Genomic DNA, 15902 nt, shown 5'->3' with positions numbered 1-15902 from the left:
CCAGGAATTTGAGGTTGCTGTGAGCTAGGCTGATGCCACGGCACTCTAGCCCGGGCAACACAGTGAGACTCTGTCTCAAAAAAAAAAAAAAAAAAGCCTCAAGCAACATTTTCTCAGGGAAGTCTGATCTTATCAATACTTCCTTGACTATTCAAGTCCCATTTCATACAGCCATAGCTCCTTGGATCATGCCACCGTTTTATATCTTTGTTTATTTAATATAGCACTCTGGAGTATCTATATCATGGAGACAAGAAATAGTTTTCTTATTGTACATTTCCATCACAGTTCTTTAAGTGGTAGTTATTCACTGAATACTTGCTAATAGAAGGAATTAAGAAAAAAATCTAATTTTGAACACTTGATTTCTTTCACTCCATGTTTAGAACTGGTCAAACAATCTTGTGTTTAATGCGTGATTGCACTAGAATTATGGGTCTTAGAATTTGTTTTCATAAAGATACTCTTATATGCTATTGGTGGTATTGTAAATTCATATCACCATTTTGGAATATAGTATGGAGGTTCCTCAACAAGCTAAAAATCACCCTATGACCCAGCAATTACACTATGGCTATATACGCAAAGGAATTGAAATCAGGATGTGGAAGAGATGTCTGCACTTCCATGTTCATCATGGCATTATTCACAATAGCCAAAATATGGAAATAACCTAAGCATTCATCAGGGGCTGAATTTCAAAACTGTGGTATATATACCCAGTAGAATACTATTCAGCCTAAAAAACCAGAAAATTCTGTCATTTGTGACAACACGGATGAACCTAGAAGACATCACGGTAGGTGAAATAAGACAGGCGTAGAGAACCAAATACTGTATGATCTCACTTATATATGGGGTCTAAAAAAGTAGAACTCAGAAGCAGAGAGTAGGATGGTGGTTACACAGGGCTGGGGGAGGGTGGAGAGACATTAGAAAACAGGCAAAAAGCTACAGTTAGTAGGAATAAGTTTTGGTCTAGTGCACAGCTACAGTTAATGTATATTTCAAAATAGTTGAAAGAATTTTAGATATATTCACTACAAAGAAATGACAAATATTTGAGGTGATAGGCGTGCTAATTAGCCTGATTTGATCATTGTACAATGTTTACACATATTGAAACATCAGATTGTACCTCTAAATATATGCAATTATTATTTGCCAATTGAAAATTAAGCTGTAAAAGACTAGGTAATCACAATGGAAGGTATGGCTCTGTCCGTGGTGCTGATCTCAAGAGCGCTTGGGGAAGGGATGGACAGAAATGAATGAGAATAAAGAAAGGGAAAGTGGACCCCCTGCCACCTAAACCACATGGGCTTCCTTCACTTAACTTCCCTCCAGGATGGCAACAAGTGAGTAAATCGATTTTCTTCACCTTGTTTTTCTGTCTCTGCCTCTGTGGCACCATCTATTTCCATAGCTTGTGAAATTTCTGGAAAAGAGGGGAGGAGAATAAGCTTCAACATATTTACATTTATTATTCAAATCAGAGATGTCAGACACCCCACAAAACCCTGAAATAAGCTTTGTCATGTTACATTTCATCTTCTGACTATTTTGGAACATGGCAACCATTGACTCAACAAGAGGGAGGAGTGAACTAGTACACTGACCATGAGATTCAAAATCAGAGGATTGACAATCAAAATTATCTCTATACACTATCAATAAACAAATGACATTAATAAAACAATTCCAAGCCAGGCGTGGTGGCTCATGCCTGTAATCCTAGCACTCTGGGAGGCTGAGGCAGGAGGATCGCTTCAAGTCAGGAGTTTGAGACCAGCCTGAGCAAGAGCAAGACCCTCTCTCTACTAAAAATAGAAAAATTAGCCGAGTGCAGTGGCACATGCCTGTAGTCCCAGCTACTCGGGAGGCTAAGGCAGGAGGATTGCTTCAGTCCAGGAGTTGAGGTTGCAGTGAATTACAACGACACCACTGCACTCTAGCCAGGGCAACAGAGCAAGACTGTCTCAAAAAATAAAACAAAAAACAATTCCATTTAAATTAGGATAAAAATATTTAGGAACAAATTTAAAAGCTGAAATGTATACTGAAAACAACAAAATATAATTGAAAGAAATTGAAAACGTCCTAAATAAATGCAAAGACCATCCGGTGTTCATGGCTTGGAAGACTATTGTCAAGCTTATTGTAAAATTCATATGGAAATCCAAGGGACCCAGAACAGTAGGAAAAAAAAAGTCTTGAAGGCGGAGAATCACACTTTCTGATTTCAAAACTTACTATAAAGCAACAGTAATTAAGTCAGTGTGGTACTTGCACAAGAATACACATACAGATCAATGGGAGATAATTGCGAGTTCAAAAATAAACTCTTACATCTATGATTTCACATAAGAGTGCCTAGGAAATTGAATGGGACAGAATAGCCCTTTCAACATATGTTGCTGGAACAATTGAATATCCACATGCAAAACAATGAAAATGGACCCTCTACCCCATGCCATACAGAAAAATTAACTCAAAATGGATCAAAGACCTAAATCATTTTAAGAGCTATGACTATAAAACCCTTAAAAAATATTGGTGCGGGGGGTGGGAAGAAAAATGGCGGAGTAAAGGTGACCTCCTGGTTCCCTGCTCCCAGAGAAAGAGGTGAAGAACTCGGTCTGCTATGCACGAGTGGATTGCTCCCCTGCAAGAATTGCATTGTGAATTGGCAGAGAAACAGCGTTGGACACACAACACAGGAAAAAAAAAAAGGTGAATGGGAGATAGGATCGCAAAGTCTGGAGAGTGTGAGATAAACAATAGAGAACAGAGCATGGGATGGCTCTGCCCACCCAGCCATCGAGTGCAGTGGGATTTGACCCACAGGAGAACATCCTGCTTCCCCACTGACCTCCACGCCCACTCAGACAGGGACTTCCCTGAAGTCAGCGCAAAATCGTAGCAGGACATGTTAGGCTCTGAGGAGAGGAGACAATAGCAGGAAGCATCTTGAACTCCCCAGAGCTCTGTGCTAGAACTGCACTGGGCAAGGGATGGACTGGTCTGAGCTACCACTCGAGGGAGTTAGGAGACAGGCACCTCGCCTCTGGCAGTCAGCAGGACCAGAACAACATAGGTGAACACTGAAAAGGACTCTATCCTGAAAATCGCCATGGGCGATTAGGCTGGCTCAGGGCAGATCACAAAGTGTAAGACCTCCTGCCGGACAGGTGTGAGATTGTGGGAGGGTGACACACAGAGACGACAGGGTGTCCTCTTGACTGAGCTCCCGAATCCAGCATCCACCAATTCCTGAACAGTCACCCCCAGCGCTAGTGCTCAGTGGGTGGGTGGTCACCATTTTGGGGGTCCACAATCCAGATGCTGTTGTGCGCTATGGTTTGGGGCAGCACCCTTCCTCCAACCCAGGGACTCTGGTCTCCACCCTTCTGCAACCTATTGTCAACTATCTGGGCCCGTTTTGATGGGTGAATTTTGAGTACTTCCCCAGTTGTGGGAGGCTAACGCCCATGGGATTCACAAGGCAGTGGGGCACTGGGTGGACTTGGGCATCACCCTTCCCCCTAACGCAATGACTTTCACAGCAAAAGTGGTAGGCTCCAGCCCTGGAGGTAGGGAGAGGCAAGAGAAGCCACTTTCCCTGTGCGACTGGCATGAATCTGCCAGGCCTTGGCACAGATAAGTAAGTTGACAGCCTAGTGACTCTGCCTGTCATACCGGCTTAGGTCATCCAGTGGGATCATAACTCTGGGGCCTGATCTTTGCATTCGGGCAGCTGCCAACATGGGGTTCGTGTTCAGGGAAGGAAAATCCTGGCCAGAGGCCACAGCAGGTGTACCAAGTAACCCATCCCATCAGGAGCAGCCTCCCAAGTGTGGTGGAAGAGCCCTGAATAACATATTAGTGGCTCCCCCTAGCAGCAGATCAAGCAACAATAGAAGCATACACATCCTGGGTGGTAGGCAGCAGCTGCCATTTGCCTTGCTCCTACCACCACTTTAAGGAGGAATAGGGTCCAAGCAACCCTCGGGAGTGTCAAGACCCTTTCTAAAGATTAGGGCACTAGTATTCCTCACCTGGGGACCAGAAACCAAGACAGAGGCATCAGATTACCTCAATAACTAGCTCCTCCACACAATCTACAACCAATGACAGAGAAGGTAACCCCACAGCTCAACACAGTGCTCTCCATCTCGAGCTATTAGAGGGAAGTGGAGTTATACACACAGGTGTGTTTCACCACATGGGAGCTTAATCTGGGGGACCAAACTCACTAATCTCCACTGCCAAGAGGTGAAGACAAAAGGTCAGAGGTAACCCAACTTGCAAAATACCTCTAAGGCAATACAAGACCAGCGTGCCTCCTCCCACCACTGTTAAGGAATGTCCCTTGGGGGCTTCAAATTAAGGGCACAAACCAGTCCTAGCACTCCCAGTTCTCAATCAAGTACCCTGATGAGAAAGAACCAGAGAGAGAACACAGGGAATACAAAAAAGCTGAGAAAAAAGTCACCCCTAAAAGAAATCATGAGACCCTCAAAATCAGATAGTAATTTAAAGGAAATGATTAAATTGATGGAGGAAGAATTCCAAATATGGATTGCAAGGAAACTCAATGGAATTGAAGAGAAAATAGAAACCCAAAGAAACCACAAGAACAATACAGGAAATCAATGAAAAGTTCTCTAAAGAAATTGAAATATGATGAAAAAAAAACAAACAGAAATCTTGGAAATGAAGGAGGCAGTCAAGGCACTTCACAACACAGTGGAAAGCCTTAAAAATAGAATGGATTCCATCACACAGAGGAGAGACTCTCAGAGCTTGAAGATAATGCCTATGTGCTAAACAAATCAGATGAAGAAAAAGAACACAGAAGCAAGAGAAAAGAGCAGAACATACAAGAAATGTGGGATTATATAGAGCAACCAAATATAAGAATTATAGGCATCTCCAAGAGAGAAGAAAATACACAAGGGCTGAAAAATATATTTCTTGGACTACTGGAGGAAAATATGCCTGGCCTGGCCAGAAACCTAGATGTCTGGATAGAGGAAGCACACAGAACTCCTGGGAGACTCAACATGAAGAGGCAAACAACACATCACATAATTATCAGACTGGCTAAAGTAAACACAAAAGAGGCAATCCTTCACACGGTAAGATGAAAGAAACAGATAACCTACAAAGGAAAACTTGTCAGACTAACTGAAGACTTCTCAAATGAAACCCTACAAACCAGAAGGGACTGGGGACCCATCCTCAATCTTCTTAATCAGAACAATGGCCAACCTAGAATTCTTTACCTGGCAAAACTGAGCTTCAACTATGTGGAAGAAAACAAGACTGTCCCAGACAAGCAATCACTGATGGAATTTGCGAAGACCAGACCTGCTCTGCAGGAAATACTCAGACCTGCATTATACAGTGAACAGCACAATAGACACCCACCAAATTAAAAACACTCAAGAGTTAAAGCCCAGAACCTGGATTCCACAATGGCTCAAGAGGTAAAACAAAACAATAAGAACTTACCCAACAAGATGAACACAAATCTACCCCAAATATCAATTCTCTCAATAAATGTGAATGGCTTGAATTGTCCTTTGAAGAGACATAGACTGGCTGAGTGTACAAAATATTACAAGCCCAGTGTCTTCTGTCTCCAGGAAATGCATCTAACCCACAAAGATGCTTTCAGACTCAAGGTCAAGGGTTAGAAAAACTTTCAGGCAAATGGAAACCGAAGAGAGAAGGGGTAGTGATTCTGATTTCAGACAGCATAAATTTTAAAATAGCAAAAGTAAAGAAAGACAAAGATGGTCACTATATAATGGTGAAAGAAAAAATCCAACAAGGAGACTTAACAATTCTTAATATCTATGTACCCAACATAGGAGCACCCAGATATATAAAGCAAACCCTGTATGAACTAAATAGCATGATAAACAGTAATGCCATAGTAGCAGGGGATTTCAACACCCTACTGTCTGAAACTGACAGATCCTCCAACCAAATATAAGCAAAGAAATAATGGACTTAAATAGAGCTCTAGAACAAATGGGTCTAACAGAACATTCTACCCCAATAAAGCTGAATATACATTCTTCTCATCACCTCGTGGAACTTTCTCCAAAATCAACCACATCCCAGGCCACAAATCAGACCTCAACAAATTTAAAAAAATGTAAATTGTACCATGTATCTTCTCAGACCATAGTGGTCTGAAACTAGAGATCAATTCCAACAGAAATGCTTACCGTTTCACAAAGTCATGGAAATTAAACAATGTATTGCATATTGCTAAATTAATGCTGGGTGAAGAAAGATTCAGATGGAGATCAAAAAATACTTTGAATTAAATGATAATGGGGACACAAGCTATCAAAACCTGTGGGATGCAGCAAAAGCATTACTGAGAGGAAAACTGATAGCATTAAATGCTCATATCCAAAAGACAGAAAGCTCACAAATCAACAAACTAATAAGCCATTTCAAGGAACTGGAAAAGGAAGAGCAAATTAATTTTAAACCTACTGGAAGAAAGGAAATAACTAAGATTAGAGCAGAACTAAATGAAATTGAGAACAAAAGAACTATACAGAAGATCAATAAAACCAAAAACAGGTTTTTCAAAAAGATAAACGTTGATAGCCCTCTTGCTAGATTGACAGGAGCTAGAAAGGAAAGGACATTAATAAACTTAATCAGAAATGAAAAAGAAGAGGTCACTACAGACATCATGGAAATACAAAACATTATCTTTGAATATTACAAAAATCTATATGCCTGAAAGCTACAAAATGTGGAGGAAATGGACAAATTCTTGGAAACACACAACCTCCCTAAGCTCAATCAGGAGGAAATAGAACTCCTGAACAGACCAATATCAAGCACAGAAATTGGAGCAGCAATAAAAAATCTTCCAAAAAATAAAAGAGTCCCAGACCAGATGGGTTCACACCCGAATTTTACCAAACATACAAAGAACAACTCATACCTATACTGCAGAAATTATTGCAAAACATTAAGAAAGATGATATCCTCCCCAGCTCATTCTATGAAGCCAATATCACCTTGATACCAAAGCCAGGAAAAGATGTAGCAAAAAAAAAACCACAAACCAATATCACCCATGAATATAGATGCAAAAATTCTCAACAAAATTTTAGCAAACTGAAACCAACAGCACATCAAAGAAATAATTCACCACGACCAGGTGGGCTTTATCCCAGGGATGCAAGGCTGGTTCAACATATGCAAATCTATAAATGTAATTCACCACATAAATAAAAGAACAAAGACCATATGATTCTCTCAATAGATGCTGAAAAAGCATTTGATAAAATCCAGCACACTTTTATGAGAAAAACTCTAACAAAATAGGCATAGATGGAACATTCCTTAAAATTATTAAGGCCATAGATGACAAACCCACAGCCAATATCATATTGAAGGGGGAAAAATTGAAAGCATTCCTGCTTAGAACTGGAACCAGACAAGGTTGCCCACTATCCCCACTTCTATTCAACATAGTGCTGGAAGTTCTTGCCAGAGCAACCAGACAAGAGAAGGGAATTAAGGGTGTCAGAATGGGGGCAGAAGAGGTCAAACTCTCACTCTTTGCTGATGATATGATATGATATGATATACCTTGAAAATCCCAACGATTCAGCCAAGGGACTCCTGAAGTTGATAAACGAATTCAGTAAAGTTTCAGGATACAAAATAAACAGACACAAATCAGTGGCATTCATACATGCCAATAACAGTCAAGCTGAAAATCAAATCAAAGACAGAACACCTTTCACAATAGCATCAAAGAAATTTAAATATTTAGGAATACATTTAACGAAGGAGGTGAGAGATATTTATAGGGAGAACTACAAAACACTGAGAAAAGAAATTGTAGACGATATGCACAGATAGAAATCCCTACCATGCTCATGATTGGTAGAATCAATATTGTTAAAATGTCCATTCTACAGAATTAATGCAATCCCTATTGAAATTCCACCATCATTCTTTACAGATTTAGAAAAAATAACTCTACACTTCGTCTGGAACCAGAGAAGACCTCATATAGCCAAAGCAATCTTAAGCAAAAAGAAAAAATTGGGAGGCATCTGTCTGCCAGACTCCAGTCTTTATAAGGGGCTATAGTAATCAAACAGCATGGTACTGGCACAAGAACAGAGATATAGACTTTTGGAATAGGACAGAGATCCCAGATATAAAACCATCCTCATATTGTCATCTAATCTTCGACACAGCAGACAAAAGTATACATTGTGGAAAAGAATCTCTATTCAATAAGTGGTGCTGGAAAAGCTGGATATCCACATGTGGAAGACTGAAACTGGATCCCCACCTCTCACAAAAATCAACTCACGTTAGATAACAGACTTACACCTAAAGCGTGAAACCTTAAGAACTGTGGAAGAAAATGTGGGGAAGATTGTTTTAGAATTTATGAGGAAGACCCCCAAAGCAACCAGAGCAGCAACAAAAATAAACAAATGGGACCTGATCAAATTAAAAACCTTCTGCACAGCCCAGGAAACTGTCCTTAGAGCAAATAGACAACCTACAGAATGGGAGAAAATATTTGCTTTTTACACATCCGATAAAGAGCTGATAACAAGAGTCTATATAGAACTTAAGAAAATCAACAAGAAAAAAATCAAACAACCCCATCAATAAATGGGCAAAGGACAGGAATAGAAACTTTTCAAAAGAAGACAGAATAACGGCCCACAAACATATAAAAAAGTGCTCAACATCTCTAATCATTAGGGAAATGTGAATCAAAACCACAAGATATCACCTAACTCCAGTGAGAATGGCCTCTATCAAAAAGTCCCCAAATAACAAATGCTGGCGTGGATGAGGAGAGATTGGATCACTCATACACTGCTGGTGGAACTTCAAATTAGTACAACCCTGTGGAAAGTAATTTGGAGATAGCTCAAAGAGCTAAAAATAGAAATACCATTTGATCCAACAATCCCACTACTAGGCATCCATACAAAGGGGAAAAAAAGACATTCTATAATAAAGTCATCTGCACTCGAATGTGTATAGCAGCACAATTTACAATTGCAAAGATGTGGAAACAACCCAAATGCCCATCAATACATGACTGGATGAATAAAATGTTGTCTAGTATACCATGGAATACTACTCAACTACAAAAAATAATGGTGATCTAGCACCTCTTATGTTATCATGGATAGAGATTGAGCACATCCTTCGAAGTGAGGTATCACAAGGATGGAAAAACATGTACCACATGTACTCACCATCAAATTGGTACAAACTAATCAACACTAAGGTGAACACATGGTAGTAATACTATTGGATGCCAGTCAGGTAGGGGGGATGGGGTTTGGGGGATAGAGTAGATGGGGTGGGTAAACCCACAGCTAATGGAGATGGGGCACACTCTATGGGCAAAGGACACACTTATGGCCCTGGCTTGAATGAGGCAAATGCATTTCATGTAACCAAAATGTTTGTATCCCCATAATATCCTGAATTAAAAAAATATATTGGTGTAAACTTGATCTTGAGTGAGGCTTTTTTAGATATGGCACCAAGAGCACAAGAAATCAAATAAATCAATTTGCCTTTGTAAAAATTAAAACCTTTTGTGCTTCAAAGAACACTATCAAAAAAGTGAAAAGACAACCAAGAGAATGGGAGAATATATTTTCAAATTATGTATCTGCTAAGGGTCTAGCATCCAGCATAAAGTAGTATTACAACTCAATAATATAATGAAAATGGGCAAATGATTTGAATATACTTTCTCTGAAGATATAAAAATGGCCAGTAAGCACATGAAGATTCTGAATGTGATCAGGGAATTCAAATCAAAATTATCATCAAATGATACAATAAATGTCAAGGGCTTATTATGATGCCCAGTACACAGTAAATCCTCAATAAATGTTAAACGTTTCAATAAAATATTTCATGAGGAAAAAAAGAACAAAATTACAAGGAGATACTACTTTATGACCACTAGGGTGGCTATAATAAAAAAATACAGAGAGTAGCAAATGTTATTGGAGGCCTCATTAGTTGTTGGTGGGGATGAAAAATGGTGTAGTCATTTAGGAAAAATAATTCGGCAATTCTTCAAGAAGTTAAACATAGTTACTATGTCTTAAAAATTCAAGAAAAGTATCAGAAAAGATTACAGGCCAATTCACTCAAACTCAGATGCCAAATTCTAAATGAAATATTAGCAAACTATCTAGAAGTGTATAAAAATGTATTTTATGATGTTAAGTCATAGTATTCCAGGAATGTGAGAATGGTTTGACACTGGAAAACAATCTGTAAATGTCATTCATTCCATTAACAAATTCGAGGACAACACTCACAATATTATTTCAAATTATGCAAAGAATAAAATGGACCTGAGGAATATTTTCTGGGTGATAGAAGTGTCCTAAAACTGGATTGTGGTGACAGTTTCATCTGTCTATTAACTTATTAAAAATCCTGGAATTATATCCTTAAGATTTTATGATATGTAAATTAAACCTCAAACCTATAAAAAATAAATAAAAAGCTCTGCAAGAGAGATCTTGGTGGGGTGAGGTACATCAGGAGCTATGTCTTAGGCAACACAGTACAATACCGTCAGCCTATTAGACTATAAATTAATGTGTCAAGTAAGATGAAAGGATCTTCAGTTGCAGAGAATTTGGAAGATCTAACATAAAGATGACAAATCAGGCTTTCTATTGGCTGATGTACCTTGGGCAAACCAGGCTCTCTGGGCTTCAGATCCATATTACAATGGTGACTTCAAATCTGATGAATCTCAGTGTTCAATTTTCTTTTGGTAATAGTTTTATTGAAATAAAATTTATGACTCACTCAATTCACCCATCGAAAGTGTACAATCTCATGGTTTTGAGAATATTCAGATTTGTGCAACCATCACAATAAAACATTTTCATCACCGCCCCAAAATTCTGCCAAAGTCAATCTGTAAGTATGTTCATTTCATACCATTACTAAGCAGCCATTTAATAATGTATAAAACCTGTAAGATATAATTTTATCTCTCAAAGGATAACAATATCTAGCACTCACCTTGTTAAGCCTAGATTTACATTGTACTTTCAGCAAGGTATAACCTTTAGGATTCTGAGACTCTCACTTAGATATCAATTACTCAGACTTTAGCCTTGAAGGGTATTTTCCTGTCCAGAGCCTGAACAAAACTGTATCAAAATGAAGGCAGATTTGGACTCCTTCTAGGTGTTAGATTTCACAGTCGACACTGGCTGCTGGGAGATTAGTGAGATAGTGGTAGTGTGGGTAACAGTGGGGAATGTATGTTGTCTGCACGAGCCTGCATTTCTCCGTGTATGTTTTGCCTTCACTTGTTTGATTTTTTGTTGGTTTGCCCTTCCTGCTCTCCATGAAGTGTGACCTTCATGAATGCAGGGGATTCACATATTCTTTGGCCATGGATGTACTGTAAGTACACAGAACAGTGCCTTGCAGGTAGTCACTGCTCAGATGTTTGGGTAACTGTATTGAATCTGGTTTCATGCTATCTGGTTCCCTCCAAAAACTCCAAAACAGGTTATTAGGAGGAGCTTATCCTAGTAAGGTCATCAAGTTACCGAAACTGAAGATGACAAGAACCCCATGAGTTGTAAGAAAGCCTTAAGAACCACAGAACCCTCTTGAACTTGCAACAAGACTAGAATTACTAAACGCTCAGAACCCACGTGGTCAGCTAATGATAGGGAGTCTAGACTAGAAAGAACATCAGACTATCAGAAATCATTGCTCTGCTCCCAGGGGTACAACTGTTAACTATTTTTCCACTGCCCCTTTTCTAACCTGATCCTTCTTCCTTGCTTGGTCCTTGGTCAGTCTTTATTGGCTCAAAATCTCCTGGTATTTCAGCCACAGAATGTTCTGCAACAGAGAAAAAGGGAGAATGGTCTCAAAGTCATAGCAATTACCCAAGCCAGGGACAAGAGCATCTCATTTTGAACTTGTACATTTCAGTCACAGTTTTGCTGTGTGGCCTTGGGTAAGTCTCACAATGAGGTAGTCGGTTACAGCTATTAAATGTCAGGAGTCAACCTCAACACCTCGGAGTTCAGACCTAGTTAGACCTACTAGGTCTAACTCTCATGAGTTCAGACCTACTCACGAGACGCCTGTGAGTTACCTAAGTAGAGATGCCTTCAACTCACGAGGCCCAACACTGACTACGCTTCTGATAGACTTGTTGGAAAAGATCTCTCCCAGTGTTTCTTGGGACGAGATCAGGGGACCCCATCCACCCAGTTTCTTATGCCAAAAACTTGGGTATCAGCCTCCATACCAGGTTCTCTCTGCATTTAGTTCTTAAGACCTGTTCTGTCTGCTTCTGAAACATCTCTCAGCCCATTTCTACTTCTTTCACTAACTGCCACTCTACTCCAGGCCCCACTTATGTCCCTCATGGGACACAAGGATGGCCCGCAAGTGGTTTCCCCACATCTATCCATGACTCCCTCTGGGTCACTCAACACTTTACCAATAGGGCTGATAAAGGGCTGACAACCAGAATCTATCTAGAACTCAAAAAAATCAACAAGAAAAAATCAAACAACCCCATCAACAAATGGGCAAGCGAAATGAACAGAAACTTTTCAAAAGAAGACAGAATAATGGCCAGCAAACATATAAAAAAATTCCCAACATCTCTAATCATTAGAGAAATGCAAATCAAAACCACAATGAGGTATCACCTAACCCTGGTGAGATTGGCCTCTATCAAAAAAACACAAAACAACAAATGTTGGCGAGGATGTGGAGAGACAGGAACACTTCTACACTGCTGGTGGGACTGCAAATTAGTGCAACCTCTGTGGAAAAGAATTTGGAGATACCTCAGAGAGCTAAAAATAGAAATACCATTCGATCCAGCAATAGCACTATTAGGCATCTACCCAAAAGAGCACAAAACATTGTACGATAAGGACATCTGCACCCGAATGTTTATGGCAGCACAATTCACTATTGCAAGAATGTGGAAACAACCCAAGTGCCCGTCAATCCATGAGTGGATTATCAAAATTTGGTATATGTTCACAATGGAATATTACTCAATCATAAGAAATGACAGTGATCTAGCACCTCTTATACTTTCCTGGATTAAACTTAAGCCCATTATCCAAAGTGGGGCACAAGAGCAGCAGAACGGGATCCATTTGTACTCACCATCAAATTGGTATTAACTAATCAACACATAAATGCACATATCAGAACAACATCTATTGGATGCTGGGGAAGGGGGAGGGTGGCGGGTGGAGGGGGGAGGAGGGAGGAGGGGAGGGGTATTTGTATACACAAGGAGTGCAATGCGCACTACCCGAAGGATGGACATATTTGAAACACGGACTTTGGTGGGGGGGGGGAACCAAGGGCAACACACGTAACCTAAACATCTGTACACCCATAATTTTCTGAAATAAAAAAAAAAAAAGAATCTCATCTTTGTCACTTATTAGCTCATGGACTTGGTCAATATCCACAGTTTTGGCTTTTCCCCTGGGGAGCCTGTTTCATTGGGTGGGTTTGACAACCAGGGGCAGGGCACATGAGAGTCTCAGTGTAGTGCCGACTCAGTAAACATCAGCTAGCACTGTAATTTTTATACCCTAATTTCCAGAGAATACCATGAACACGTCTTCCACACGGGGAATTTCCAAGGTTTGGAAGAAACAGCCCTTCAAGTCCTCTGTAGCTGAAGCTTCAAGCTTCATCCGAATGGCTGGTGTGCAGGTGTGTAACACCTGTGGCCTGAAGGGCCAACTTGGCTGCTCAATCATTGGAAGCTTTAAGTTTTCAGTCTATAGCTGAAGAGAGACTTTCTCCTAATAAAGGAGAACTTTAATTTTTTAAATTTTATTTTTTGTTTAAAAGTATTGTGGAGGTAAAAATGTTTTTGGTTACATGGCCTATCACCCAGATAGTGTTCATCGTACCTGTTAGGTAGGTTTTTGCCAATCCCTCTGCTTGGTTTCCACTGAGTTTTACTTCCCTCTATGCACATGTGTGCTCATCAGTTAGTTCCAGTTTACTAGTGAGTACATGTGGTATTTTTCCATTCTTTAGATAGTTTACTTAGAACTTTTTTTTAAAAAATGGCCTTTCTCCTAGATACCCTAAGATAACAACACAGTCTGATCTGAGTCCATTTTTGCAATATGGGACCGACAGTCCAAGGCCAATCCTTCAATCTGTGTCTTGAATCTCAGTTTTTCAGCCCAGGGCTGAGTGGCAGACCTGTCCCCCACCCCCACTGAACTATCAGTGTTCTCAATAAGTGAACAAAGCTTTGTTGCCCACTTTCTATATGTTATCCATCAAGCCTTTACAACGGTACATATGATATCACAGCCCCTATTCTAAGATGTAGAATCCAAGGGTCAGAATAAGAGGAGATGTGTCCAAAGTCAGGAGTAACAAGCAACAGTTCCAGAACTCAAGCTTACCACTCAAGCTCCAAATCCTATTAACTTCAACTGAATTCCATCTGGGTAGAGCAATCATCTACCCGTTTCTCCTTCTGCATCATTTCACAGGCTGGAGACTACACTAATTTCCAGCCAGTGGGGATGACCAAGGAGTTGCTTCTCACAGTTCAGACTGTCACTGCAGAGGTGGACACAATTACACAACAATGGCACCTTCCCCATTCCCATGAGAACTTGGTATCATCCCTTTTCTCTCCTGCCCCAAATTGTTACTCACTTTTCATCTCATCCTTTGCTTTCTCAGAGAGTGTTGGCAGGTTCATCTCTTCAAAGATGTTAATGGACATTTCCCAGGCATGAGGTCCTGTGTAATACTCATGCAAGAGGAAGGCCAGATGTTCCACATCGGCATTAACCACTTCAACCAATGGAATAGAGCTCTTTGTCAATTCTGAAGACTTTTTCTTTAGTAATTCCTTAAATGTCTGAAATTCTTCCTTGTCTAGTTCCTTGAGACACCATTGCAGTCCATCAATGGAAAAGGCGGGTAATTTGTCTTCTGCCATCCTGATGCAAGATTGAAAGCTCAGGTTTTGGTGGAAAAGTGGATTCTTTGGTAATGTGGAGTGAACGGGACCTGTGGGAAGCGTGACAAGACACTAAATAGAATCTTCCAGCAAATTTTCAAGCTCATACAATGAACCTCAATCAACTTCATAGAGGAGCAACATTCTCAGCTCCTTTTCAATTTTTCATGGACAAAACCATAGTTGCCATATCTATCCTGTTACCAGAATATAAGTTCTGGGATATTTTGTTGTCTGTACCCTTAGTTACCAAAATAGCATCTGGCATTGAATAAGATTCCATATACATGCCGTGAAATCCTCTTGGCTAGGACATCATACTCAAAGACACTGGAGAGAAGGTTCTTGCCAGTTACTAAGAATCAGTTTTTAATTTTTAGATTAGTTGATTTCCATTATGCCTGTTAATACAATATTGGTTTATATAAATACAGGAAACAACTTTGGTATAAACTAAGTCAATATTTGCAAGTTGATGAATTCACATGGATTGGAAGAATTATATTGTTAAAATGGCCATACTGCCCAAAGCAATCTACAGATTCAATGCAATCTCTATCAAAATACCAACGGCATTCTGTGAATAGAAAAAAACTATCTTAAAATTTGTTTGTAACCACAAAAGACCCCAAATAGCCAAAGCAATTCTGAGGGAAAAAAATAAAAGCTGGAGGCATCCCACTACCTGACTTCAAAATATACTACAAAGCTATAGTAACCAAAACAGTATGGTACTGTCATCCAAACAGACACATAGACCAATGGAACAGAATAGAGAGCCCCAAATTCACGTATTTACAGCCAACTGATTTTGGGCACAGAGAAT

The 15902-nt window shown here is 39.9% G+C and overlaps 1 protein-coding gene across 1 annotated transcript in view; it reads right to left on the bottom strand.

Moving 5' to 3' along the window:
- The window catches only part of NLRP5 (NLR family, pyrin domain containing 5), a 55417-nt gene extending 40362 nt beyond the window's left edge, over positions 1 to 15055 (bottom strand). The window contains exons 1-3 of the mRNA XM_012643004.1: positions 14767 to 15055; positions 11857 to 11934; positions 1382 to 1438 (exon numbers count right to left, since the gene is read on the bottom strand). Coding sequence (XP_012498458.1) covers positions 1382 to 1438; positions 11857 to 11934; positions 14767 to 15055 — 424 coding nt within the window. The remainder of the gene's footprint in view (positions 1 to 1381; positions 1439 to 11856; positions 11935 to 14766) is intronic.
- Positions 15056 to 15902: the final 847 nt, after the last annotated feature.

Source organism: Propithecus coquereli, unplaced genomic scaffold (assembly GCF_000956105.1).
Source record: "Propithecus coquereli isolate 6110/MARCELLA unplaced genomic scaffold, Pcoq_1.0 Scaffold193, whole genome shotgun sequence".
NCBI lineage: Eukaryota > Metazoa > Chordata > Mammalia > Primates > Indriidae > Propithecus > Propithecus coquereli.
This window is presented reverse-complemented; position numbering and strand designations above follow the sequence as displayed.